Genomic DNA, 26755 nt, shown 5'->3' with positions numbered 1-26755 from the left:
ATTGGTCCCCTGATTCAATTCAGATTCAGAGATTCAGCCACCAAATCGGGCTGAATCTCCTGCCAATTGAATCACCACCCGAAGCTTCGCACAGCCCTACTGCATTGCTGGAAGGATGATAAAGATGTGAATAACTAAGCCCCTGTCATTTAAATCTTTATTATCAGGTTTTATAAGCTGTCAGTAGTGAGGGGTTTTTTTCTCCACATGACAAAATTTACTTCAGTTTCTAGAGTGGGACAGTAAGTGAAAAATCAACAGTGAAAACGTAACTTCTTTAGCAGTAATATTCAATGTCCTTTTTCCAAATTAGTAATTTGTGATGGGGGAGAAGAGTGGATACGGAGTTACCGCTGAGATCATTTTGTTCAGAATCCCAGATTGCTGAATTCAGGCTCTTTTGTTTCTCTCCTGCAGTAAATATCCTTGGATAGCTTATCGCATGAGGTTAACTTGGATATGCTATAGTCAGAACAACAGGGGTCTGTCAGGCCAACTGTCCTGGATTTAGGTGGTACAGCTGTCTAGTTCACTATTCATTTCCCTTAGCTGTTGGAGTTTGAATCCTGGCTTTGGTCATATGGAAATGTGTTTAGTGATTGAGACCATCTAATTAATGCACATCACCAAAGAACTGGAGAAGACCACAATTCCCCAGTGGCCATAAATCAAACAAAGCAGGAGAGCTGCAAGAGAAAATTTGTTGATTGCCTAGGAATTCAGCATCCGGTCTGCTGGTGGGTAGGAGGAGAGGTAAAGGAGTAGGCAATGACAACTGCTTGAGCACTGCCATTTGTTTCAGTTTGGCCAAAAGATCACAGTAAGGAGTTCTTGAAAGTTAGGAAAAAGGAAACAAAAAGTCAGTGGTTATTTATGATTTTTTTAAATAAATACATTTACAGTCATTCAAATAATACAGAAACCATTAGTGGGTAGCTTATATTTCACCTTACATTAATGTAATTTATATTCTTATGAAAGCTATCTGATACATTTATTTAGCCACTTTGCAAAGCAAGTATTAAACACTAAGTAATACATAGTACTAGCAAAAAATGAAAGCAGATAAGGCTTTTGAATGGTATATATGTTTGACATAAAAAGTAAACCTGAATAGTTGTGGCGCTGTACTTCAAATACAGAAAATGATCTCTTCATATTAAATATCATATATTAGCCCACTTGTTTGTGTCAGTATGAGTTACAGAGTTTGCATTAGTAAACAAAATGAGTGATTTGTTCAGTGTAGCTCAGTATTATTTTTATGAGAACCTGCTCTGTACTAACCTCGTGTGTAGAGGATTCTTCTGAAAGGTATATGATGCTGCTGTTTTGCCATTTCAGTTGCCCTTGTCCCATCTTTAGTGATGTTATGAGAAGAGACAGTTGACCTTTGCAGAATGAATGGCTAGTTGCATGTGTAATTAGAGAGTTAATAGCAGTGTGTCCCATTTTTTTACTTCAGTTTGTACTGTCATACTACTGGGCAACCACGACATGATCTAGGAACCTTTTCAGTAAAATATAGTATAAAATACATCCAGTGCGCAATATTAGCCACCAGGGAGATCAGTTATAGAAGGACTTTGCAATATGTCCAGAAAGTTAGCAAATCATCTCTTGTCTAAATGTAAAGAGATCCTTCCTGTTATGCTAAAAGTGGGGAAATAATGACATAATTTCTGTCCCTCTTGGTGTCTTCCTCCCTTCCTCCCAGTGGCATCCCATAGGTCTCCAGCACCCAGGGGCCAATACATTTGCACCCCTCTCCCCCACAAGACGATCCGAGCAGGGTGCAGGTCCCAAGGCAAATCAACCTGTGCAGGGCCCTGTCTCCCACCCCATGGCACTTCTGTGGGAAAATTAGCAGCATGGCACACCGGCTGTGGGGGAGGGGCGGCGGCTGGAATGGCAAAAGAAGCCCACAACCTACCAGGTGGGTGAGTGGGCCACACACAAAATGTGGGAAACGCTACGGCCACACACAAAGGCCATGGCCCCCTACTTCCCCCCTTGTCAATACGCCACTGCTGCCCCCAGAGCTGCTGATTTAATTTGGTGGTTACTGTCTACTAAGATATCCTTTAACTCAGGGGCGGGCATTTATTTTGGGCGGAGGGCCGCTTACTGAGTTTTGGCAAGCCATCAAGGGCCACAAGGATAGCCCTGCCACTTGACAGGTGTCCCGCCCCCTGGTTGCCATCTTGGGACCGGAAGTCTCACCTCCTAACCCCTGACCTTTGCTACTGGAAGTCCATCCCCTTGCCCCCACAGAAGTACACCTTTCAGCAAGGGGTTGCCATCTCAGAACCAGAAAAATATCAAATTATAGTCTAAAATTCCAACATCTACTACAATATTCATTAATTTCATTTCAAAAAATATTTTTGTCCTGATTTACGTGCATACGTGTAGTGCACATACAGGTGATTGCACAATAATTTAAAATGAAGTCTTACTCTTGTATATTGGGGGAATGGGTATAGTTTTGTGGATGTGTGGATATGTGGGGGGGTGGATAGGTGCAGGGAGTGTATGTGGGGTGGGAGGAGTGTGTGGATGTGTGTGTATATGGGGTATGAGCGGGTATGGGGTTTGTGGAGGGTTGTGAGTGTGTGGGTGGACAGTGGCTGGTAAGAGTTGTGGCATGTGTGGAGCAGGAGAATTTGCCCACAGCCCCTATGGCAAGGAGACCTCCCCCTCCTCCCGCTCCAGTGCTCCTCCAAGCCTGGGCTCCACACTCCTGCCACTCCTGGCCCCAGGACACCAGTGCTGCCCCATGCTCCCACTCACAGCCACTTCTCCCTCCATCTGCCACTGCTCCCCTTCTGCTGCTTCCCTGTCCTCCCCCCCCAGCTCACTGCTCTGGCACCATATCCCAGCTGCACAGCCAAGACCACAGGACGCAGAAGGAGCTACACTGGCCCAGCCAGCACCGTCTGGAGCCAGCCAAGAATTGCAGGGGCCAGGCCGACTTCTGCTGCATCCCGCGGTCCCAGTGCTGCAGCTGGGAACCACATGGTGCTGGAGCCACCAGTGGAGAGGTGGAGGGGAGTGGTGGCAGCAGCTGGCAGGAGGCGAGTGGGAGTGAGTGGGCGTGTAGATCTCAGCAACAGCTGGGCGGGAATGCAGGGTTGCACAGAGCTCTGGAGCCAGGCCAAGCCACACCAGCAGGGAGATGGGGAGCTGGCTCAGCTCCAGAGCCTGTGCCAGCCCACACTCGTGCTGCCCAACTCTGGGCCCCCACTGGCCCTGACCCTAGGACACCAGCGCAGGCCCTGCACTCCTGTCTAGCTGTTGCTGCACTCCCACATGCCCCCTCACTGCCCCTTGCCCCCCCAACCAGCCATTCCAGCACCACATGGTTCCCAGCTGCAGTGCTGGGACTGCAGCAGCTGGCTCAGCCCAACCCTGAGGGCTGAGGCGATCACCCATGGTCCTTCCCTGTCTCTCCCCTCAACGCTTCTTATCTGAATTTCCCTCCAGCGGAAGGAGGCAGGAACAGCCCCGTGGTCCCAGGCCAGAACCCTCTGCTAGGGAGAGGCTTCGAGGGGGGAGGCCTTGCTTCTGCAGTTGCTTGGTTTTGCAGTGGCTTCCCCTAGGTCCTACTGCCCCAGGCTCCTGTCATCTTTGACAGGCAGCCAGGGGCAAATAAATATTAATTTTCTAAATTTTTTTAGGGGCCCTGAAAGCCAAATAGAATGGTCTGGCAAGCCAAATCCAGCCCGTGGGCAGTGTTTTGCCCACCCTTGCTTTAACTGGGCTACATCTGACCTTCCTGTGAGCAAAGACTGAAAACAAGTGTATTAAAAAAGTATTGTGTTTCTCTGCTTGTCTCTCATCTCCCTGAATTACCCATTATCAGTTTTCAGTTTCTTTTCTTTAAATGTGTGCTTTAAAACTTTCTTGTGGCAGACTGTGTCTAAGGCTTTGAGTATCAGCATGAAAGCAAGCTCAGAGTCTTATTCTGATGTCATATGCAAAAGTTCCTTTTTGTCCCTTTCACTGTAGCTCATACTGGCAGGACACCAAAAATCACAGTCCTGAGTTTTTGCTCTTTCAAGTGATTAGCTGAGCAAAAATCAAATGAATGAAGCAGAGGAGGGAGGAGGCAGGCTACCTTAGGCAAAGGAAAAAACTTGATTTCGTGCTGAAGTGCTGAGTAGGTTAAGTACAAAATAAGACTTGTCTTTTAAAACTCATTATAGCCTCCTAGACAATGTTCAGCTTTTTAATGGCTTTGTTCCTGTCTAGTGCTGATGAAAGGTGTAAGGCCACTCTTGAGACTGAACTTTGTGTACAAGTGTAGCACAGAAAGAAGCCATGCAAGCTTTGCTGCTGTGCTGTGTTTTGTTGCTGGTTTGGACTGACTACCTCTGGGGCCAGCCATTCTGAGGAGTTCAAACAAGGGCGCCAATTAGTGCTGACTGCTGTTAGTAACTTTAGAAACATAGATGGACAACACCACTAGGAATGAGACTAATGATTTATTTCACATAGACTACCAGATAGCTTTGATCACAAACACCCTATGCTGGATTTGAAGTAGAAATCTAAAAGCAGAAGTCTCTCTAATCCATCAGCAGTTCCCCCTTCCTCCATCTAGTCCACAGGTTAATTTTTAAATAGTTTGCATTCACGCAACGATTTCTTAAAAGAAAAAAAAGTACTTTCAGTGGGAAGAGCCCTTGTACACATATCCTGCTGGTTAGCTACTACGACTGATTCACATGCGTGTCTGCTGGAGCTCCATTTGCTGGCAGAGTTGATGCCAACCAGAAGTGAACATCTTGCTAAGTTCAGCTCTATCAGAAATGTAGCCCAAAGGGCTGCTTTCACCCTGTAGTGGAATGCTGGAAACCACATTAAGATCCTTTTTTTCTGTTTCCTTGGGCAGATGCACAGAACCTTTTTGAAAAAAAAATTATTCAAGAGCTGGATTTATTTTTCCTTTTCCCTACCTTTTAAGGGAAAGTATAGGCACTTCTGCACCCACTGAAGTTCTCTGTAGGAAAAAACAAGATGCCCTGTCTTCCCTTCATCCATCTATCATTCTGTTCCCTCCCCCACCTTCCACTTAAAATATGACATAGTGAGTGAAATGGAATCTCACTGACACCTGAGCTCCCCCATGGAGTTTTCTGTTTTCAAGGTCAAACAGCTGTTAATGTTAAGAGTGAGCAGTAAAGCAAAATGCAAAATGGGATCCTCTTTGGGGAATCAATAGCATTCCGAGAAAGACAGTGCTGTTTCTCTTATCGACTGGTATTAATCAATGGCCTTGTTTCCATTCTTTTCCATGCTGCACCTTTTAGTCATCAGAATTTGCAGTCTTTGCCCAAACCTTGACATTCGTCTCTTGAATTCATACAAATATAATTTAACACAGTGATTGACAATGTGGAATTACATGTGCCTTCACCGACATATATGTGCAGCCATCTTTTATTTTGAAAACTGCATGGTTTATCATATTTCCACTTTCACAGGACACAAGTGGCCTTGCCACTTTGTTCATATTCATTATATGTTAGAACAGCCATGCATGAGTTTCCAAGTATAACAATGGAAGTAGGGGAATGACTGTAAGACAGCGTGATAAGGGCATGGTGGTAGATGGTGGAGGAAGGGGCAAAGAAAGGTGCAGTTGCAGGAGGGGGTGAAACATGAACAGAAGCTGTATTAGTCACACAGAACTATGCAGGAATTTTGGGGTCATCAGCTACTTCTGAATAATGATGAAGGTGCTGCTCTGGCACGAATCATGGTAGTTAAAGCACATAAACCTAGCCATGATACAGAGGCCTATTTGCATTAATCCACAGTGTCTGCTAGTCCTAGAGCCCTCTCGTGGCTCCGGTGAAAAAGTGAAGTTGAGGATGATGCCAGCTTCTGTTACAGGAGAAATTAGATGATGGGGATGGAAGTGAATAAGTGAATCTAGAAAGGTCCAGTGATGCTACTGTGGCAGAGTGCTTAATATAACTAGCTATGAGCCTGTTAGCTCTTTGGAATCATGAGAACATTAGAAAAAAGGTTTTTCTTGAAAGTCTGACCCTCTGGAGCAGATTAGGATGTAGGAGTCAAACGAAATAGTCAAACGCTTGTCATGGTCACTCTTAACATCCAAGGATGAAAAAATCATGGGGAAGTCATTGCTTGTTGTTCTAAGCACTCCTTTCACCTGTGTCCACTGTGGTAACTTAGAGGAAAATATCAATTTCAGAGGAACCTAGAAAGTCACTTGTATCTCAGCGTAGATCTTTAAAAGCTATTTCTTGATAGATCAGCCTGGGAAAGCTCCTGCTATCCATCCTTTTTACACAATGTTTGATCAATGCAAGAGCAATTACCAAGTGTAGTTTCATAGTTTCATAGCTTATAGGGTCAGAAGGGACCTGAGCAGATCATCAAGTCTGACCCCTTGCCATGCAAGAAAGAGTACTGGGGTCAAACAACCCCAGCAAGGTGTTCATCCAGCCTCCTCTTAAAGACCCCCAGGGTAGGAGCCAGCACCACTTCTCTTGGAAATTGGTTCCAGATCCTAGCCGTCCTAACAGTGAAGTAGCACCTCCTGTTATCTAGCCTGAATCTGCCCTCTGCCAGCTTGTGACTGTTATTTCTTGTCACTTCTGGTAGTGTTCGGGGGAATAGGGACTTCCCCAATGCCTGCTGTTCCACCTGACTAGTTTGTAAATGGCCACTAGATCCCCCCTCAGCCTTCTCTTGTGGAGCCTGAACAGGTTCAGATCTCTTAGCCTCTCCTCGTAGGGCCTGCCCTGCTGACTCCTGATCATGCGAGTGATCCTCCTCTGGACCTTCTCCATGATGTCCACATCCCTCCTGAAGTGCGGCGCCCAGAACTGAACGCAGCACTCCAACTGTGGCCTGACCAAAGTCATATAGAGGGGGAGGATCACCTTCTTGGACCTGCTTCAGATGCATCTCTGGATGCATGACAAGGTACGGTTGGCCTTCCTGACCACGTCCCCACACTGCCGGCCCATGTTCATTTTGGCATCAGTAATGACTCCAAGATCCTTTTTTGCCTCCGACTGATGAGAAGAGAGCTCCCCAGCCTGTAGGTATGGTGCTGGTTCTTCCTCCCCAGGTGCAGCACCTTGCACTTGTCAGTGTTGAAACCCATCTTATTCTCATCCCTCCACCCCTGTAACCTTTTCAGGTCCAATTGCAGCCTATTCCTCCCTTCTGGCATGCCCACTTCTCCCCACATCTTAGTGTCATCTGTGAATTTGAACAGGGTGCTTTTTACACTCCCGTCCAAGTCGCTGATGAAGATGTTGAACAGTGCGGGCCCAAGGACTGAGCCTTGCAAAACCCCACTGCTCACATCCCTCCAGGTCGAAAATGACCCATCCACCACCACTCTCTGGGTGTGGTCCTCCAGCCAACTAGTGACCCATTTGACCGTGTAGATGTCGATGCTACAGTCCCCTAGTTTTTTAATGAGAAATGGGGTGAGAGACAGTGTTGAAGGCCTTCCTAAAGTCCAGAAAGACTACATTCACTGCTACCTCTGCATCTAAGGTTTTTGTGACCTGGTCATAGAATGCCACCACGTTGGTCTGACAGGACCTGCCTCTAATGATCCTGTGTTGGTTGCCCCTAAGCATAATCTCCCTGCTGGCCCCTCATGGACATGCACTAGGATAACTCTCTCAAAAAGCTTACCCAGGACCGAGGTAAGACTGACTGGCCTATAGCTTCCTGGATCTTCCTTCCTCCCTTTTTTAAAAATGGGAACCACATTGGCCCTTTTCCAATCCTCTGGCACCTTGCCACAGCACTATGAGTGCTTGTAAAGCCGTATAGATACTGTACAACTTTTATGACTCCTTTTTATAATCAGAAATTTACCTGAAAGAACCTCCTTAGAGCAGGCTTTCAGAGAAGGGCTTGCTAGCCAAAGAGATGGCGAGATGGCCAGGCAGGCTTACACAGAATGCCTCAGGGAAATGTTTAGTTTTTTTTCCACCTCCAGTAACTACAAGAGGAGCCTGTGCAAAAATGCCTACCCAATAAACTGTCCCTGTTCATTTTACATGTACTGAATTTCTCCTTCTCCTTCCCCTGGGCCATCCTGGTTGCTGCAAAAACATGTGGAGAGGACAGATCATAAGGCCATTACTACTCTATGTGTATTGAGAGATGTTCAGGCTCCTACTCTAACTCATGGCACTTTACATACCTACCTAACAGACCCTGTTGAGTTGAGAGGGTAAGGGTGGGACTCAAGCTCCACTTTGCAGCTGATTGAGCCTGAGGAGTCTGTCTGCAGCCTCTCTCCCCTAACCGCACTCCCCCACACCCCAGCTCCATGGCTGTCTGTAGGAAGGTAGGGAAGATGGAGGAGGGGGAACAAGCTGCTGGCTGGGATTTGCCCAGTCTGAGCTGGAGGAGAGGGGTTGGGCAGAGGGGTTGTGAGGCAGGGGGGCATCAATCCACCCACCCCTGTCCAGCTCAGGCTGGGCAAAGCCTAGCCACAGTTTGTTCCCCGTCCCCCATCCTCCATCCCTTCCTGCAGATAGCCCTAGTCTCATGACAGATTAAGCCTAGAGAACATAAGTTGCCTAAGACGCACCAAAGTGGAGCGCCTTCATCTGGTCCCTCATTTGATGAGGGTTAATTTGTTGTGTGATCAGCACTTTAATAGCACTCTACAGTCATGCACATGTCATGGCATGATGGTAGAGCTCCTTCAGGGGCTGATCATGCAACAGATTTAACTTCTATTTGAGTGTTTTGCTTCCCCCAGCCTCTGGGTTGTTTTTTGGGGGGGGGGCTTGAGGGGGAGGTTGTGATCTTTCCTTCTCTGAGCCAATGGCAGCATGAAACTTCTGTTTCACTGATGTCTGCAAGGTTCCAAACAGAAATGGTGAAACTGCTCCCTTTCTGCATTTCAGTATGGTCTTATTTGGCAGCAGGAAGTGCTCAGAGCTGTCTCTGCAGACTCAAACAACACAATCCCTGTTTACAGCGTGTGCTAATATGGAACATTTTCTTTGCATCCATGAGCATCTACATTTTTCTCATTGCTTAAAAACACGAGCTAGATGCTGAAGAAGTTGTCTCTGCCCCCTGCACTGGCCAAAGACTTCCATCCTGGCTCAAATGAGTGGCTTTTTTAGGCCTAAGGTAAAATTATGACTTTTCCTGTTAGGTTTAACAGCAAAAATTATAGGACTTCTACCAAAAACGGTGAAAGCAAATGTAAATCAAGTGCCCCCTGAAATGCGAATTAAATCTCCATGCTTCTAATCTTGATTTTGTACCCCCTTTCTCTCCTTCTCCCTCCAGTTGTCATATCGTCACTTACATGGTCAAGTTTGGCACTAGAGAATACAACTGGGCTGGGCTGCTGGCCAGAAGTGGGGAAAGGAGAAGGTATATCAATCATTTTGTGTCAAGATACCTTGCAAAGGCTTTGTGAGAAGGTGAGGGTTGGACTCTATTTAATAGTTTCTTTACTTATTTAGTACAGAGATAAAAAAAAATAAGCCTTCTGCATACTATATATGAACACAACGATACATAACTGCTTATACAGCTAATCTTAGTAATGCAGTAGAATAGAGGCATAGAAAAGGTGAGATTTGACTTGAGGTAGTGTTGTCAGAAATGGCCCATATAATGGTGCTAATCTAGTAATATCTATGCAATAAAGCAGAGTAAACCCTATAAAACTGTACAAAGTGTTGTAGTTAAAGTGGGCCAGCCTCGAGGCTGTTTCAGCTTTGTTATTTCACATGTGGTTCAATGAGATTTTAATTAGATCTTTTAGGCAACAGCCCAGACTGGGAAAGGCAGGGGGGAAAATGCACATAGACAGGCCCAGTGAGCTACAGCATAGTGGTAGTTAAGAAAAAATAGGCTGAATGGACTGATGACTGAAAGAAGTAAAGCCACTGCATTTGGACTTCCTTATGGGCTTTCTATCCAAATTGGATCAGTCTCATCTTTCAGAAAACTGTTGGTGATGGAAACCAGGCTATATTGAGGTTGGTGAGTAGATGGATTTAAAGGGTGAGCTCAGGTCACAGAATAAATGGTTTTGTCCATTGTGGACTGTGTAGGGAGACTGAATTCAGAAAGAATGTTGCAGTTCTTGTCTTCCTGAGCTACTGAATCTGGCATTGTGTGAAGGTTTTGAATCTTTAAAACAAAGCCGGGGAGCCTTAGAGACCGCTGTGCTCAGTAGGATCCCTAGCCATTTAACTAAAAAGTTGCACCCTTAGAAGACACTGAGCCCACTCTTCAGCTGCTCTGAGGCAGCTTTCTACCAGCTGTAGTTGCACAAACCTTCCTGAAAGCTGATTAGTCAATGGAGGTTCACTTGTGTCTGGGTTAGTGGTTATCAACCTTTTTAGACAGAAAGCATCCCTTGTGAGATTTGCAGCAACACTTGAAAAATGCTAACTCTTCACTTCCACTATTTTTCACTAAAAAATAATAGCACAAATCTTCTGTTGCAGAGAACTCAGTCAGAATGTTCTCAACACTTTGGATTCCTACTTGAAATCTCTGGGTTTATCATGTGAATAATGGGGTGGTGTCTGCACACCTAACAATATTAATGTTGTGCATCACCCCACATCACCAGTTTCATGATACACCAGGGTGCTACAGCACTCTTGTTGAGAATCACTGGTCTAAAGGAATCCCTAAGTAATGCAGAGATGCAATATCCACTTGTTTTCCAGCCATCTCCCTGCACCCAAGACAGAAGAAAAAGGGATATGGCATTCTTCATCTAGCAGTCTCAAAGCACTGTGAGGTACTTAAGTGATTAGGCACAATGGTGTCTTTTTGAGGCAGTTAACTATCAACATCACCATTTTAAGGAAGAAAAAAGTGAAAAGAAATGCTATTTCACTTGTTTTGCTTAAATGACACACAGCCAAGTAACAGCAGCTTCTGGTTGCATGCACAGTTTGTGGTTCAGCTCTGCACATGGAAGCATGCATGTGTCCACTGAGTGTGTGAGATGTTGTTGTCTGTGTACTAATAGTGTAGCAATGAAGTTGTGGCCTATTTATTTGAAAACTTTTTTCTGGGGTTCTCTCCCACTCCGTGGAATCTACTTTTCAAGTTGTCATTGTCCACAAGTTTCTGGACATCGCCATCTCTTCTGAAGCACTGCAAGTCCTCAGGTCTTGCATTAGTCATTCTCACTCTGTCTTCTTGGGTCTTCCTTTCTTTCTCCTGCCTGCAATCTCATGGCCTGAATTTTCATTTCCAACACACTCTTCAAACTTTCTGGTGACATACCCAAGCTGCTCCAGTCAGCTCTTGCTCCATTTTCCTTTATTGAGATCACCTTTGCTTCTTGCTGCACCACTTTGTTTGTTTTTTTTAAATGGTCCTTTTTGCTGGTTCTCTAAATCCACCTCAGCATCCTTGTCTTCATCACCCTCATCATGGACAACATTTGTTTCTTCACAGTTCAACACTCTAAGCCAGGAGTGTCAAAACTTGCCTGGGAGCCCCCACACTGGATCTGGATTCTGAGTAGTCTGATAGGCCACATTTGAACCCACCTCTGGGGGATGAATGAACAGCAGCAGCAGTGCAGGAGTTATTGCAGCTGTTGCTTGTTCTTTTCCTACTGAAATGCATCCTTGGGGGTCTCTATGCTCCCAGTTTTGGCAGTAAGACCCATCCTTGAATTTTCTGCCCCTTCACGTGCTATGTGGGCCATATGCAGCCTGTAGGCCATATCCTTGACACCCCTGCTCTAATACAGACAGTTACACTGGGCTTTATCACAGTCTTCTAGATTTTTCCCTTTGAGTGAATTGGTATTTTCTTGTTTATTGACGATGTTTAATTTGACATTATCACAGTTAATTTGAATGGACTTTGTGATGGGTCACTTTTTCCACTGTTTCCTTTCATGAACTGGGTAGCATTGTATGTAGATTGAATTGCATTGTTTTTCAATTATAATTAATACTTAGGAACACAGGAAGCCCAACCAAGTTCAGGTCTTCATTTTGCAAGATGCTCTGCAGATACTCAATCCAGAGGGTCCTCGTCCCTGAGTTCATGATTCCTAAATAGATAAAATGGACAGACAGGTTGCTTCCAAGGAGGAAGGGAACAAATACTTAAGTGCCCTTGAACTCCCAGTATTCAGTGCATACAGTTATTTCTTGCAAATAACTGGCATTAGATTTGGCTCCCACCATTAATTTTTTTTAGTAAAGTGTGCACTTCTGGATGAGTGAGTAGAAGGATAATATAAGAAAGTGCTTGCATGTCTTGGGATTGTTGTTGTTGCTGTTGCTGTTAGGAGATGTATTTCTTGTTGTGCAGAGCTCCTGATGGTCTGGAAAGCTAATCTCTAACCTACATTCTAAAGGGGTTAGTGCCTTAAAATAAACTGCCACTGCATGCAGTAGAGAATGAAGCATAACCATCTAGACAGCAACCCTGGGAATGTCTGAGGTTTGAATAATATTTAGGGAGCACACTCAAAGTCACTGTACTTTTTTATTTTTAAATTTCACTATGCATTAAGGCCCTGCGGTACACCTGTGACAGCTGGAATCAGGGGGTGGGGAGGAGAAGGTTAACTCTTTCAGGGTTATCCTATTTCTTAATTCACACTATCCATTATCTCCATTATAGATAAACTGTAGAGCAGTGCTTTCTGATCACTGCTGATGCTTAAGTCTTAGATCCCAAAAACTGTGTATATTCTTAATTAGAGGTATAAGGTGAGGGATGGAAGCTAAGTTATCTATCTTCCATCTCTCACTTCTTTCACTTGCCATACCAGCTGCAGAATGAGACTCCCTCCCTCTGTTTCTGTTTACTCCAACAGGTGAGCAGCATCATGTTATCTCCATACCTGACCAGCCCCACTATGTGCTATACTATGAAATCTCTTCCCACAACAGCTGTTACTACTGCTTCTCAATATGTGTTACATAGCAGTGCAGAACAGTTAGTCCCTAGCAGAGCAGACAGTTTAAGACTCTTTGCCCAAGAGTCCCTGTGCCCACCTTCTATGACCCCTCTCCAAACCCAACGAACAGTGCTCCACTCTGTATTGCCAGGAAGCTGGTTAGATCTAATAATGCAAAACCCCTTGGTATGGGCCAGTAGCTAAGGAGAGTTGAGTCACAGAAGGCAACCAAGGAGGGTCACTGCTCTCACCTAGGAATTAACAAGCAGTTGCAGTTAATTACAGAAAATTTAGTCAGAATGGCTTAGACTGATTGTGTTGCATTCTCCTATCTCCTTACAGCTTCTGTATGACAGCCCAAAAGCCCGACAGGAGGTGGAGTATCACTGGCGAGCTTCAGGGTGTCTGCACATTGTCCACATTCTAGATGTTTATGAGAACATACATCATGGGAAAAGATGCCTCCTCATCATAATGGAATGGTATAAAGCCTTGTTCTCTCTCTGTAAGACTTATAGGAAAACCTACAACTTCTCCCGCCAGCCTTGTCTGAAGGAAGAGCAAGGAGAGCGACCACAAAACTATGCTTCCTTTGCATTCAGAGACAAGTATCATTATAGACATATGGGTACAATTGGTGATATTTTTTCCCCAAATGTCTGTCTGTTGAAATATGATACTGGCTCCCACCCTGAGGCTAGTGTAGTCCTGACAGGGTCCTGATAGAGCCACCATTTTTTACCCTATTTTTTCCCATCATCCCCATTTCCTAGGTGCCACACATGTGATGTTTTCTCTCCATGGGAAGCGTGAGTTTCTTGCATGAATTTTGTCTGTGTACTTCAACTCCAAACCTTAAACAGAATTTTTACAGCATGGTAACACCACAAGGATTGCTACCCGTCTTCCTGCATCATCAGCTGACTTGCCACTGCTGCCCTCCCAATAGTAACATGGGACAGGTCTCTAGTGTCTGTGATTCTGCTTTCTTGGAAGGGCCTTGCTGTCTCCTAAATCACCAAAAGGAGGCCTCCAAACTCCTCCTTTTGACTCTGTATTCTATTTAACTTAGAGACAGATGTTAGTCTGCCTCTATCCAATTGGAGCATATACAAGGTTCACAGGGAGGGCCATTCCTTCACTCACTTGATTCATGGCAGCCACAGGCCCATTCAAATACAAGGATACCCATTCTGGTGCTGATTTGGTCTGTCCTGCTCATCTGAGTTTGTTCTATATGCCTTCTCTGTTTCAGCATGGAGGGAGGGGAGCTGTTCAATAGGATCCAGGAACGAGGAGACCAAGCTTTCACAGAGAGAGGTAGGATGCCCTGAGTATAAGTCAAAGTTGCAAGGTTTTTTCCACTCCCTTCCCACTCAGAACAAATGGGAAATGTTTGCTTAGTTGCAGATGGAATTTTCTTGTGTTTCCTACTGTTTTAAATTTCTATTTGCCTCTTTTTGAAAAAAAATAGCATTAAAGGAAATGGGATGAGAATGAGGAACTACCGGAATTGGCTAGATTCAGGTATAAGATGGTAAGTCTATATGAAAACTTCTTAACCAAGATCCTGCGGCCTCCTCTGATGTTCTAGTCTCTGGCCCTCTGCCAAAACATCTTTATCCTGATATTTGCCTGTGACTTCAGTTCTCAGACCTCCCTTGAGTAATGTCAGTTGTACTCAACAATGTTGTGAGTAAATGGTTATAACAAACATACTGCATTTCATATAGTCCCTCTTACGTAAAGACCTTAATGCACTGTTGGAAGGTAGGTGTTAATATCTACATTCTATAGACAGGCTTGCCTAAGGTAGCAAGAGAGACTGTCACATGTAAAATCCCACAATGAGTCAGTGAGAGGGCTTGGAATAGAACATCCTTGTTACTATTTAGCATCATTAATGTTTGTTTATTTGTACAGTGCCACAAATGTACTTGACTGAAAAATTCTGCTTGCCCAGTCAGAACTGGAAAGAGCTTATTTTTATTGGAGAGTGAACTATTAGTGTTCTTCATTACCAGCCTCACGAAAGCAGTTGGTTGTTGGAATTTATATCCAGATTTGCAAAACATCATTATAATTTATGAGGGTGGTATAGAGGCCAGGTTTCCAAAATCACAGTTCCCTACTCAATGATTATTCCTTTAAGAGGCATGAAATTTCATGTGGGGCACCTGAACTGGATGCAATCCATACTGCAGTGTTAAACACACTGCTCCAGAGGGAAAAACTCATGTTTTGGTTATAGATAGCCCTCTCTTGGTAGCTATGTCATTTTATGCATCATATACATAGGTGTAATCTCCTACATACTTCCAGTTCTCAAAATCATTTAAGCACTCTGGTATTAGTAGTAATGCTCTTGCTGTAGAGGGACAGTCCAAGATCAACCAAAATCCAGATCCTATTACACTATTGGGCATCTAAGGAGAGTTAAAAGCCTAAATGTGACTTCCACTCTGTTCAAGTCCCTGAAAATCCATTCAAATTTCTATTTGTAGCATCCTGCAATCTTATCTTTTTAAGATTGAGTCACAAAAAAGCAGCTAGGGGGAAGAGGATGCATCCACTTTCTGTATAAACAGTTTTCAGAGACTGGGACAGGGTGGAATGGAACTTCACTTGGACCCCTAAGTCCACTTGCCTGCCTAGTAGTAAAGTAGAATCTGGCACCGGCTGGAAGAAAGCTCTCGAACCAGTGCTCAGGGCCTCAGAGAGCGGAAAGCCTTGCACAGTGGGGGGTTTTTTTCAATCTCAACTTTCTATCAAGGTGTACATTTCCTCCCTCTGATTGTTGCTGCCTGCCAGAGCAGTTTTAGCTCTCAGGTAAACCAAATGCTGTATCAGGCCACATGTGTATCTCCTCCAGACAAAAGCTCTTGCCCACACTCCTTTATTACCAGGGTGATGTATAGAAGCTGGGCTCTCCTGGTAGTAGTAGGATGAGCTTTGTATTCTCCCATGCCCACCAAAACTGCATCATTTCACTGATTCTCTCATCCATGCAAGGAAAAGGAACCAAGTTAAAGATACTAACTCTGGTCTCTGGAGAATGCAAATTTTTCTGGCCTGCTGGTATTTCTGTAGGTTTATGGTTTTAAGACTATGTGGACCTATTAAAATAGGAACACTCAACAGATGCGTTCACTTAGGCCATTCCAGTAAAAAAAAACTTTAGTAAAAGGAGGCTGCTGCCAAAACCAGCACCTGTGAAATCACCACTCACTACTTCCTCTACAATAAACCTTCAGATAAAGCAAAGGGAAAAGACACTAGTCCTTTTGTCTGAAATGAACTCCTATATAAAAGCCTTCTGATTGTTGCAATTAGATGAACTAACTGTACAGCGTTCCCCTTCAGAAATGCTGGTGCTAGGGGACAGTGCACTGACCACTAGAATTTCCTTCAGGAGTGTGCATCAAGTTCAGAAACTACAATTAAAAATGTACCAAAAAAGACAGTAGAATAGCTTTGAAGAGTGAAATTGCTAATTGTTGTTGATTTATATGTGAACAAATACTGTTAAGGCAGGTGAGAAATGAAGATATAACCCACCATGAAATGTTACCATGAAATGTTTCTCTCACCTCCAGAACTAGCACTGCATTGCTATTAAACTCTGCTGGACAATCCAAAAATATACTCCAGGTTCCTTATTGAGGTTCTCCTTACCCATAGTCTTGTGCATTGCTCTGTCCTTGCGCTCTGCCTATGCTACTCTGTTCTGTTGAGCAAAGCAAAGCACTAATTTAGAAGTACGTAAGCAGCAGGAGTCTCAACTGTTTGGGTACTGTGCCTGCTCACAAGAAGGGTTGAGCAGCTGGGGAATTGTGGGGTATGGTTGCCTGCAAAACCAAAACACAGCTGTTAAACCTAAAATTAGCCCTTCCAGCCTTGACACTAACCTTGTATACAGACAAGCTGTTTGTAAGTCAGAAACATTCCCAGGCGTGTCTCTGAGCTACAGTGGGAATGTTAATGTGACCTTTCTCTAAAATTATATTTATAGAGGCCTCTGAAATAATGAAAGACATCGGAACAGCCATCCAGTATCTGCATGCAATGAACATTGCCCATAGAGATGTCAAGGTGAGGCCTGAAAGTGCCTGGGCAGAGAAGAGAGATTAAACTAAAAATAAATAAACAATGATCATTTTTGTAGAAATTATGAGTACAGTAAGGTGATCAGAGTATTCTTTTTCACTGTGTGTGTGGGAAGGGTTCATGCCAACTTGGTTCAAGGTCAGAAATATCCACCTTTACCAAAGTTAATGGTTTACCAGTGTCCATATGAATAAACCCCCCTAGATAAGACACTTATCAAAGGGACACTATCAATGTGCAGTCGTACTGCATTAAGTTTCTATAGTCTCTGCCACTTTTGTGTTGTTTCAGAATATTATATTTCTTTTAAAAAATAAAAGAATCCAAAGAGAAATAAGCAGATTCCTCTCTGTTGGCCAGGGAAAGTGAAGCCAGTTCTACAAAATGTTATGAAATGCATAGAATAAACTAAGGGAGAGAAAGATTTATTTGCTCTTTCCTTCACAAAGTCTTTAGTGTTGTACTGTAAATAAAATGAAATCGTACTTCTTTCTGAATAGTTTTAAAGTTGATTGTGTCCTTGTAAGTGTGTTATATAGAACCACCATTTAAAACCAGGATTATCTTGAAAGATTGGAGTGTATTTGATTCTTGGGTTTGCTAGTACCTGGTGACTTGTGGCACAAAACTAAAGAAAGTCATTCTAGAAAGGAAGTATAAATTTGAGACCCTGACTTAACATGCTGGTGAGAACCTCAGGCCAGTCCAGAGAAGCAAAAATGTCTGGCCTGCATGGAGTACATGCCTGCAAGATCAGGTATCATTGCACTTGATCAAGAAATCTTTTAGGCTGTTTAGGATATCACTGACCATTTAGCCTCCATCAACATCACTGATAATGTCTCAGCCCCATTCAGTAGTGAACATACAGCTTGATCTGAAATAGACATTTGACACACTTAAACCATTTCTGTACTAGGCTGTCACGTACATATGGTGTGAAGTCTATTTAGCCCCTACTATATCTATTTGGCGTGCATTAGTATAGTGGCATTACTTGGAGGTATTGCAGGCTCAGCTCTAAGAGGGTCAGGTTGTAAATGCAACTGTTCAAATGTCTACAGTTTTGTGCTTTCAATATTTAGTCAAGAGGAGGATGGAGATCTCCTTTTACACGGCCATGCAGAACTGAATTCTGGTACAAGCTAATATTTACCAGCAGATCTGATGAGAGAGACTTGGCAATGGTGGGTAGTGTTGAAGTGGGTGGCAGCATGGATAAGTTAGAGCTACAGTTCAATAGTATTTATTCTGGAAAACCTTTTCTAATGTTTCCCACATCCTTTTCTCTTGGTGTTGCTGCAGCCTGAAAACCTGCTTTACACATCCAAAGAAAAAGACGGAGTACTCAAGCTCACAGACTTTGGGTTTGCCAAAGAAACTACCATACAGAATGCACTGCAGACCCCTTGTTACACTCCATATTATGTTGGTAAGTCGTTTGAATTGCCTCTGTCCACACGCAATCCTGGCAATGAGCCTGAGGACCTTGGAAAATCTCCATTTTCTATAGATTGCCTTTTTTCTTCCACCTGAATAGGGCAGGGATGAAATTAGAGTGATCACTGGGGGGTCCAGCCAAAAAACTAGCTTGACTTCAGCACAATCCAGTCCTTCTATCTGCTGTTCTAGATGCACAGACTTCCTAGGTGCTTGAGTGTGAGGAGGATGGGGAGAAGGTAAGTTGTACGTGGTTACAATGATTTTCACTATGGCTGATGGGGTCAACTCCAAAATCTGAATCTTGTCTTCATAACCCTCAGTGTAATTTCTTGCAAAGCTTTCCTTAGCATAACACGATGATGAGAGGATCACAGATATTGTTCCCCTAAGAATTAAAATTTGGTTTTTTGTTTGTTGTTTAAGGTAGGGAAATGGAGGATTTGGTAATCCAAGAACAAAATGATTTAATGAAATGAAATCACCTGGTGGGCTGGATTCCACCCTCAGGCTGTATTTCTCCCACTCCTGCTGTAATGTGTAGAGAGGACCATAAAGTCATCAGCTGCAACATCTTTTGCCTTTTTAGAGCTGGATCTCTGCTGAGCCAATGGAGATTGTAGTCTGTCAACCTTACTCCCAGGCATTAGAACTATGTAGAGAAGACTGAGCAGTTTGTTTATAGGAGTTACCCAGTGAGAGCAGTTGCTTAATTTTTTTATGCATTAAACATTTGTTGTCACTTTAGAATTGAGTTTCTTGCTGTGTGGTGATAGTAAGGGAAATCTATTGCACTTATTTGTTTCTGTTTTTCTCCTGCAGCCCCAGAAGTTCTTGGCCCTGAGAAATATGACAAATCATGTGACATGTGGTCCCTTGGTGTCATCACATACATTCTGTAAGTATGAGAGAGGGGAGTGGTTGAACAGAGAAGGGACCAACTGTTAGATTCTTCTCTTATGTCCTACCCTCTTTCTATCCCAGATTCCACAAGTGCATGGGAAACTCTCATGAAATTTGCATTGTATAACAGATTAGCTACTGCAGCTTTACATGTTTCTTCGTCAGAAGAATAAAAGGCTGTATGTGATTTTTAGAGGCAGAAGAATGAGAGGACATCCCACTTAACAAAAGCTGTTGAATACATTTCTCTTGTAGCTTGTGTGGGTTCCCTCCCTTCTACTCGAATACTGGACAGGCCATTTCCCCAGGGATGAAACGGAGAATTCGGATGGGGCAATATGGATTTCCCAATCCAGAGTGGTCTGAAGTATCGGAAGAAGGTAAGAACATGCAATGAGTACTGAGGAGAAGTGACCTCATTAGGTTGTTTCTGAAGAATCTTTCATATTTTTTCTGTGTGGCTTTTTTTTAACCAAGCTTTTGTTGAAACAATACCGTGATATTCACAAATTGACCCATTTCTTGAGCACATGAAAGATAATTAATCACAGGAAACATTTATTCAAAATGCAGTTAGTGCTGATGAAAGTGCTAAGTTACCAGACCTAGAAACAAAAGCTCTTACTCTGCAGAGCAGGTATTGCCCATGAATGGGTGGTGTTGGTCTCCTTGTTAAAACTTCTGAACAGGCCGCCAAATTTTTCTGATTGATTTTGTGATTGGGAATTAAGCTGAATCAGCAATTTATTTTCCATCAGCTAATACCAGCATTCACTACTGTTCAGTGGTGATCTGGATGAATTCAAACCAGTGGCCTAGAAGAAGCAGCTTCCTATTTCCCATGAATGTAACAATGTCTTATTCATCTAGTCTCACTTGCCAAATTAGCACAAAGAAATTTTGGTCACTTCTTGATTGTAGCTCTTTTTTAATAGGTCTTTTATTAGTAGAAAGCAGTTACAGAGTTTTAACACCCTTTAAAAGTTTCTCTTACTGAGTGATAGGAGGGTATCATCACTGCACTAGAATATGCAGTATTGCTATTCTTTATATAATTTCATGGGTCAGCTTGTAGAGATGACCACTGCATATTAACTTGAAATGTATGTTCTTGGGTGAATGTTCATTCTCCCTTGAGACTTGCTCATATTCTCTCCCAGCACAGCAGTTAATAAAATCTAAGGGAAAGTGGAGAGGGAGAATTTATTTATAGCACTTTTGTTTTTCATATGGATGTGACCAGGCGTGACTGTTGCCTCCTGAGTCTAGGGGGGAAGAATTTGTGGGAAGGCCCAGGGGTGGTCCAAAAGCCTCATATCCACTCCTATACTTCTGTGCTGTGGCTTAGTGCCCCCCCTCACTCCAACATGTTGCTGGTCTGCACAGCAAAAAAATTGCCCCATCCTGAGCAGTGCTGAGTCGGGGGGCCAGCCTCAAGGGAGGGCACATGCCCCACCCCGTGGTCTCCCTACCAGTTGCATGTGGATGTGACTGAAGATGAATTTGAACCTATTCTGCTTGTCTATAATAAGAAAGTCCCAGTGACAGAATGTTGAATGCAGTTTAACTATATCCTCCTTGATCCACCAGCTGTCTTTGACACAGTCAGCTATCTCTTCTTGAAGTCTTATCCATTCTTCTCTCCCATAGCTCCATTCTCTCGATTCACCTCTTCCCTCTGTTCCTGCAATGTGTCCTTTGGCAGATCCTCGTTCTACTCTTTCATCTTTCTGTGGGGGTTCTCTAGGGCTCTGTCCATGGTTCACCCTCTTTATGTCTTGTTATATATCATCCCTTTTAAGTTCTTATCTTCAGATAATTTCACCTGCAGATTCAGCTGCCATTTCTATAATAACAACTCCCAGGCTGGCAGACCTCTCCACTGAAGACCTGCATCCTTTTGTTCAAACTAAAATCTCAGCCTGTCTCTCTCAACATTTTCTTGCAGATGTGTGGCCATTGCTTCCATCTCAGCATGAATAAAACAGAGCTCTTTATCTTCCCTTGCCTTCTTCCATCACTACCACAGCCCTTTCTCCTACCTCTTTTCTTATTCAGTGCGTTCAGTATCCCTAGCCTGCCTAACACATAAACCCATAACCTGGGCACCATCTTTGGCTTGGAACCTTGTCTCAGTTCTTGCATCTGAGCCTTTAAATTTCTTTCAGCAGAGTATGCCTAAGATATGGCATTTCCAACCACCCACACAATTAGCTCTTCCTATCCAGGCTGTCATCATGTCGCAGCTCAGTTACTGCATCATTCTTTCCTTTGGTTGTAACTAATGCCCTGCTAATAACTATCCAAAATGCCACTGTAGAAAACAATTTTCCTAGTCCATTGCTCTAAGTGTGTTTCCATACTTCTGTCCACGGGCTTATCCATCTCGTATCATATCCCTGTTTTACTTCTCCTCTATCCTGCCTCATTCAGTAGCTAAAGCTTGAATCCTATCTTCAGTCAGCCTAGGATACCAGCCTCTCTTGCTTTCTTGATCTGTTTTTGAAAAGTTCCTGTGTTTTCCTCTTATGCTTTTCTTCATGATTGGGAGAAGCTCCTTTTAAATGTACACAGAGTTACCTCTTAATCCTCCTTCAACATCTCCTTAAAACTTCTTTGCCACGATGCCTGCAAAAATCTTGACAACAGTTAAGCTATTGAGGTACAGCAGCTACTAACAACATGCTCACTGTTCTTTTCTAACTCCCCAGTATCCGTTTTCTTTATTCTTTTTCTGTATCTTGTCTTCCTCTTGGATTATAAGGTCCTTGGGCCAGGGGCTTTCCTTTTGTTCCATTTCCCCAACATATAGCAGAATAGAGACCTGCTCCTTAAGGGGGGACTCCCAGGGGCTACAATACTACAAATGAAAATAAACAATACTAAGGATGGGACAGAACTGGTTGTATCCCCATTACCAAAGATTTGGCTGAGATTCCAACAGTGCTGAAAACAGTTTTGTCTGGTATGCGTCACATAGTTAGGGATTTAGATACTGTAGTGATCGAGTGCTATGGAAAACGTTACATTGGACAGTAATGAAGATGTGCTTTTTTCAGCAGCTGGCTGCTGGTGCCCTTTGTCAACCACAGGCCAGTTTCACAGTGTAGAATGGTAGAAAAAATCCCAAATCCTTTTGCCTCCCTTTTATACTGCTTCTTTCTTTCCCTTATTTTTTTCTTAGTTTCTACATCTTTAAATAGGACCCTGTGTATATACATCATACCTTCCCACACAATTGCATGTACACGGCTTCTCAATGTGAGAACAGCCACAAGTAGGTGTTTTGAGTACTGAACTTCTCTTAAGGCATGTTTCTTGTTCTCAAGCAATATTGAAACCCAATCATCGATTACAGCATGTCATGTCATATTGCTCCTTATTTTTCAGCCAAGCAGATGATCCGTCTCTTGCTGAAAACAGACCCAACTGAGAGGATGACAATTTCTCAATTTACAAACCATCCCTGGATTAATGTGAGTCCCACATGATTTTTTTTTCAAAAGAAAAGGGTGGGTTCTTACATGCATTGCTGCTCTGCCTAATGCAGCAAGGCAGAGCATTGTGGGATTGTTATTAGTTACTAATTAGCAAAGGTTCTGCTGGTGTTCACTCTGTAAAATAACACCTGCTGCAAAGAGTTCCTCATTGTGATACTGGAGGACAAACTGTGAGACAATTTGCTGTTCTCGTGAGCAAGAGCCAAGAATATCCCTACCTACTCTCAGCTAGAAATTGCTGCTGACTAGAGCATGCACACACTCTCCTCCCATCTCACACAAAAAAAGAAGCCATGCTTTTTCATCATTGTAAGGTTTATGGAGAGCTATTATTAGAAGTGCCAGGCAGCATCATGCTTAGCTGCATTATTTGAATACAGAGAGTCATGCTTTGAGGAAATTCTCACCCTTGCATAGATCTGAAAATGCCCAGGGAGGGAGAGACAAGGATTTATGCAGTGTCCAGTGGAAGGAACACCAGAGGCTGCTGTATATGATGCTGTTGATAGACCCATTTTGAGATTTGCTTTGTGACTTGGATTTTTTTTCTCTCAGTTATTTGAGAATATCCCTTTTTCATTTACTGTCTCAAGCAAGAAAATGCTCCTACTAAGGATCCAAGGTACTAGCTATCTGACTCGAGCTTCAGGATATCGTCTCTGCTCTGTCGGTGTTACTGGCAATAGTAGCTTGAATTTTCCACATTCACACCTAACATGGAGCATATCTTGTTTCTTACTCCCCTGAAGACAAATCCAAAAGAATCAGAGTGCTTACCCTACAGAATATACTCCCCCCAGGGATTTCCTGTCCATTTTCATCTTAGAAGGAAGAAACACGAACAGCAGCATAACTAATAATCCTCATTTTCTGCAGTGCATTTTATTTGAAGAGCTCAGCACCCTTACAGACATGAAGGAATGTAGCTTCTTAGAACAACTTTGAGGTAGACAGGTGCCCCCAGTTTACAGCTGTGGAAACTGAGGTATAAAGAAGCTAAATGACTTGCCTAAGGACACACTGAATCATGACAGCAGTAGAACTCAGAATTCTGGAGCCGTAGTAAGTTGTTTTTAATGCTTTTCTTCAAATACAAATATTATTCATCATGCAAAATAAATCAATTAAATTTAGTTTAAAAAGTGATAAATGTACACAGCTTAAGTTTAAATCTTAAGAAAAAGGAAAAGAAGTGTCCTTGGTGTAAGCAAGCACTAAATTGCACAGAAGAAATGCCTGATAAACAGCTAAAAGGGTTACCACCTTTAGCGGTGCATTAAACTTTAAATATGCAGATAACCAATTAAAAAGTAAGAGGTTAGAAGCAAAGTCCTTGTGCTACTATGTTCCAAAGACTGTTGTTGCACCAAAGAGCCAGGCTGGGATGTCACTCTCAAGCACTCTCTCCAGCATTTGCTAATTGGCATGTATGTTGTTAAACCATTATTCTAAGAAGGATGAGGAAGGAAAGAAAAAGGGTTAGTAATTCTAGGGATAACACTTAAAAATACATTTTTCCGTCTGTACAAGGGGGAGACATTTATCAAATGAAATTCAGTTAAGGCAAGTTCAAAGTCCCATACTTAGGACAGAACAAGCAGATGTACAAAGTGGGAAATGACTATTTAGGCTGTAGTACTGAAGAAGGGGACCTGAGTGTTAAAGCAGACTCGACTTGAATATGAGTCAACAGTCTGCTTTTGTTGCAAAAAATAAAATAAAGTTAACAGCATGTACTGGATTGCATTAATGAGTGTTGCTTGCAAGGTAAGGGAAATGATATTTCCACTATTTAGCACTAACGATGCCTCACCTGGAGTATTATGTCCAGTTTTGGCACTGCGTTTCAAAAGAAGACATGAACAAATAGGAAAAAGTTCATTAGGGACCAACAAAAATGATTAGAGCTCTTGGAAGCATGCCTTCCAAAAACTAGGACTACTTAATATGATGAAAAGACTGAGGGGGAGGGATTTCATAACAGCCTTCAGATACCTGAAAAGTGGTTATAAAGAAGATAGTGGTAAACCATCTGTGGCTGCAGTGGATGGGACAAGAACTAATAAGCCTTAGCTGCAACAAGGTAAATTTAGGTAGAATATTATGAAGAATTTTCTAACTACAAGGGTGGTTAAGCTTTGGAAAGGTTACTGAAAGAAGCTGTGGAATTTCCATCCTTGGAAGTCCTTTAAGAGCAAGTTAGACAAACACTTGTCTAGGATGGTTTAGATAGTGATAATCTTGCTTTGAGCAGGGGATTTGATTAGATGGCCCTGATCCAGCCCTACTTTGTTTTGATTCTGTGAAGGCTAGAGTAGAAAATAACATGAAGTAGCCATTCAGAGTACAAGTACACCACTAAGAAATAAACCTCTCACACATGGGTTCACAAATTTGTGATGAAGATGGCTTCTTCCAACCCTGAACACATGCCCTAGCATCTTGCTCGGGCTCTCAAGTCAGAAATACATACCCCTAGAGTCCCTCTGAGTTGAGAGTATCAATGACAGCACTGTCATTGCAGACTTTGGAGAGAGGAACATGTAGTACCTCAGTCAGTTGTCAGGTAAGCTGCAGTAGGCAAGTAGTAGCTCACAGAAGGAAGGGCACACATCCTTGACACCTGCTCAGGGGAGCTACAAAAAGTGCCAATTTTCCATTCTCCCACCCTTGACAAATCATGCCTTGATCAGCTGCAGTCCTTTTCCAGAAGATACCCTCTCTGTAGTTTCTGCCTTTCCCATGTGCCACAGCACCATGAGTAATAATGCTTTCACCTGGCACTACAGTATTATAATTAGTAAAAAGTAACACCTACAAATAAAAGGGTCTCTTCACTCTTTTTTGGAACGCATCTCTCTTTGGAAGGAAATGCAATAGTGCTACACAGCAGTTTTGGACAGGAAGCAAAGGATATAAAATACAACTGAGACTGCAGTTTAGGTTGCAGTCAGGCAGAGAATATTATTACTCCAGTAGAATTTATCCAGAAAATTGAGTCAAAGATCCTGCTTTACCAAAAAGATCTATTAGACTTTTAATGAGTAGAATTGTGGACCTAAGTTTCATGTCTTAGCTTAAATATCATTTCTAGCAACATAGTATTTTCTGAACAATTCCAGGGTACAGAATCTGTACTTGCTCTGAATAATATTGCACATTACCCTTTTGTAGCTTGTTTCACCCAAGGATCTCAAATTGGGCGTTTTTTGGATGTTAATTAGTCTTAAAACTTTTCTTTGTCAGGTTACTGTTATACATTTAGATAAGTAGAAATATGCAAAGGATGCTAATGATTTACCAAGCATCACGCTGCAAGTAATAGGCAGAGCTAGGAATAGAATTTAATCCAATTGTAGTCCTGTGTCCAGAATGAACATTTCCATTACCAGTTTACCCATAGGGCTCCTACACATGTGCGTGGAGTCTGCTCCAACACACTGGAAATCCAGTATGTCGGAGTAGATTCGATTAATCAAGCCTGTTGGAGAATGAAAATTGACACTCATGGAACATATTTTATTTCAAAGTGCCCCACCAACATTTTTTCAGCATGGAGATGCATGGTGATGCTGATTCACTTGACACATGGGCACTTTTAATTACTGCAGCTCGCTAATTAAAGTGCCTGGCGCTGTATCCCACAGCACGTGTAAAAATGCCATTAGTGTTCCTGGCAGTCCTCCCTGTTTGAGTACTAGAAACAGTCTTTATAGCTATTCTGCAGTAGCTCCCCTCTACAGATTGTCTTATGCTGCATCAGAGTATGTTTCTTAATTTATTTTGGAAGAAGTTCAAGCTAAACCACAAAAATCACTCTGGAAGTGTCCACATGAAAAGGTAGTGCAGAATAGCTATTGTGCTCTAAACTCCA

At 42.9% G+C, this 26755-nt stretch overlaps 1 protein-coding gene across 4 annotated transcripts in view; it reads left to right on the top strand.

Moving 5' to 3' along the window:
* The window catches only part of MAPKAPK3 (MAPK activated protein kinase 3), a 108675-nt gene that overhangs the window by 76417 nt on the left and 5503 nt on the right, over positions 1-26755 (top strand). For 3 of the 4 annotated variants that reach the window (XM_090021821.1, XM_090021818.1, XM_090021819.1), the window contains 7 exons: positions 13274-13413; positions 14187-14251; positions 16944-17023; positions 18344-18470; positions 19301-19376; positions 19637-19761; positions 22772-22857. In XM_090021821.1, the coding sequence (XP_089877947.1) occupies positions 13274-13413; positions 14187-14251; positions 16944-17023; positions 18344-18470; positions 19301-19376; positions 19637-19761; positions 22772-22857 (699 nt within the window). Of the gene's footprint in view, positions 1-9318; positions 9456-13273; positions 13414-14186; positions 14252-16943; positions 17024-18343; positions 18471-19300; positions 19377-19636; positions 19762-22771; positions 22858-26755 lie in introns of all 4 variants that reach the window. The other variant, XM_090021820.1, reaches the window with a different exon arrangement.

This window comes from Crocodylus siamensis, chromosome 11 (genome assembly GCF_052110815.1).
Source record: "Crocodylus siamensis isolate JL-2025a chromosome 11, ASM5211081v1, whole genome shotgun sequence".
NCBI lineage: Eukaryota > Metazoa > Chordata > Crocodylia > Crocodylidae > Crocodylus > Crocodylus siamensis.
This window is presented reverse-complemented; position numbering and strand designations above follow the sequence as displayed.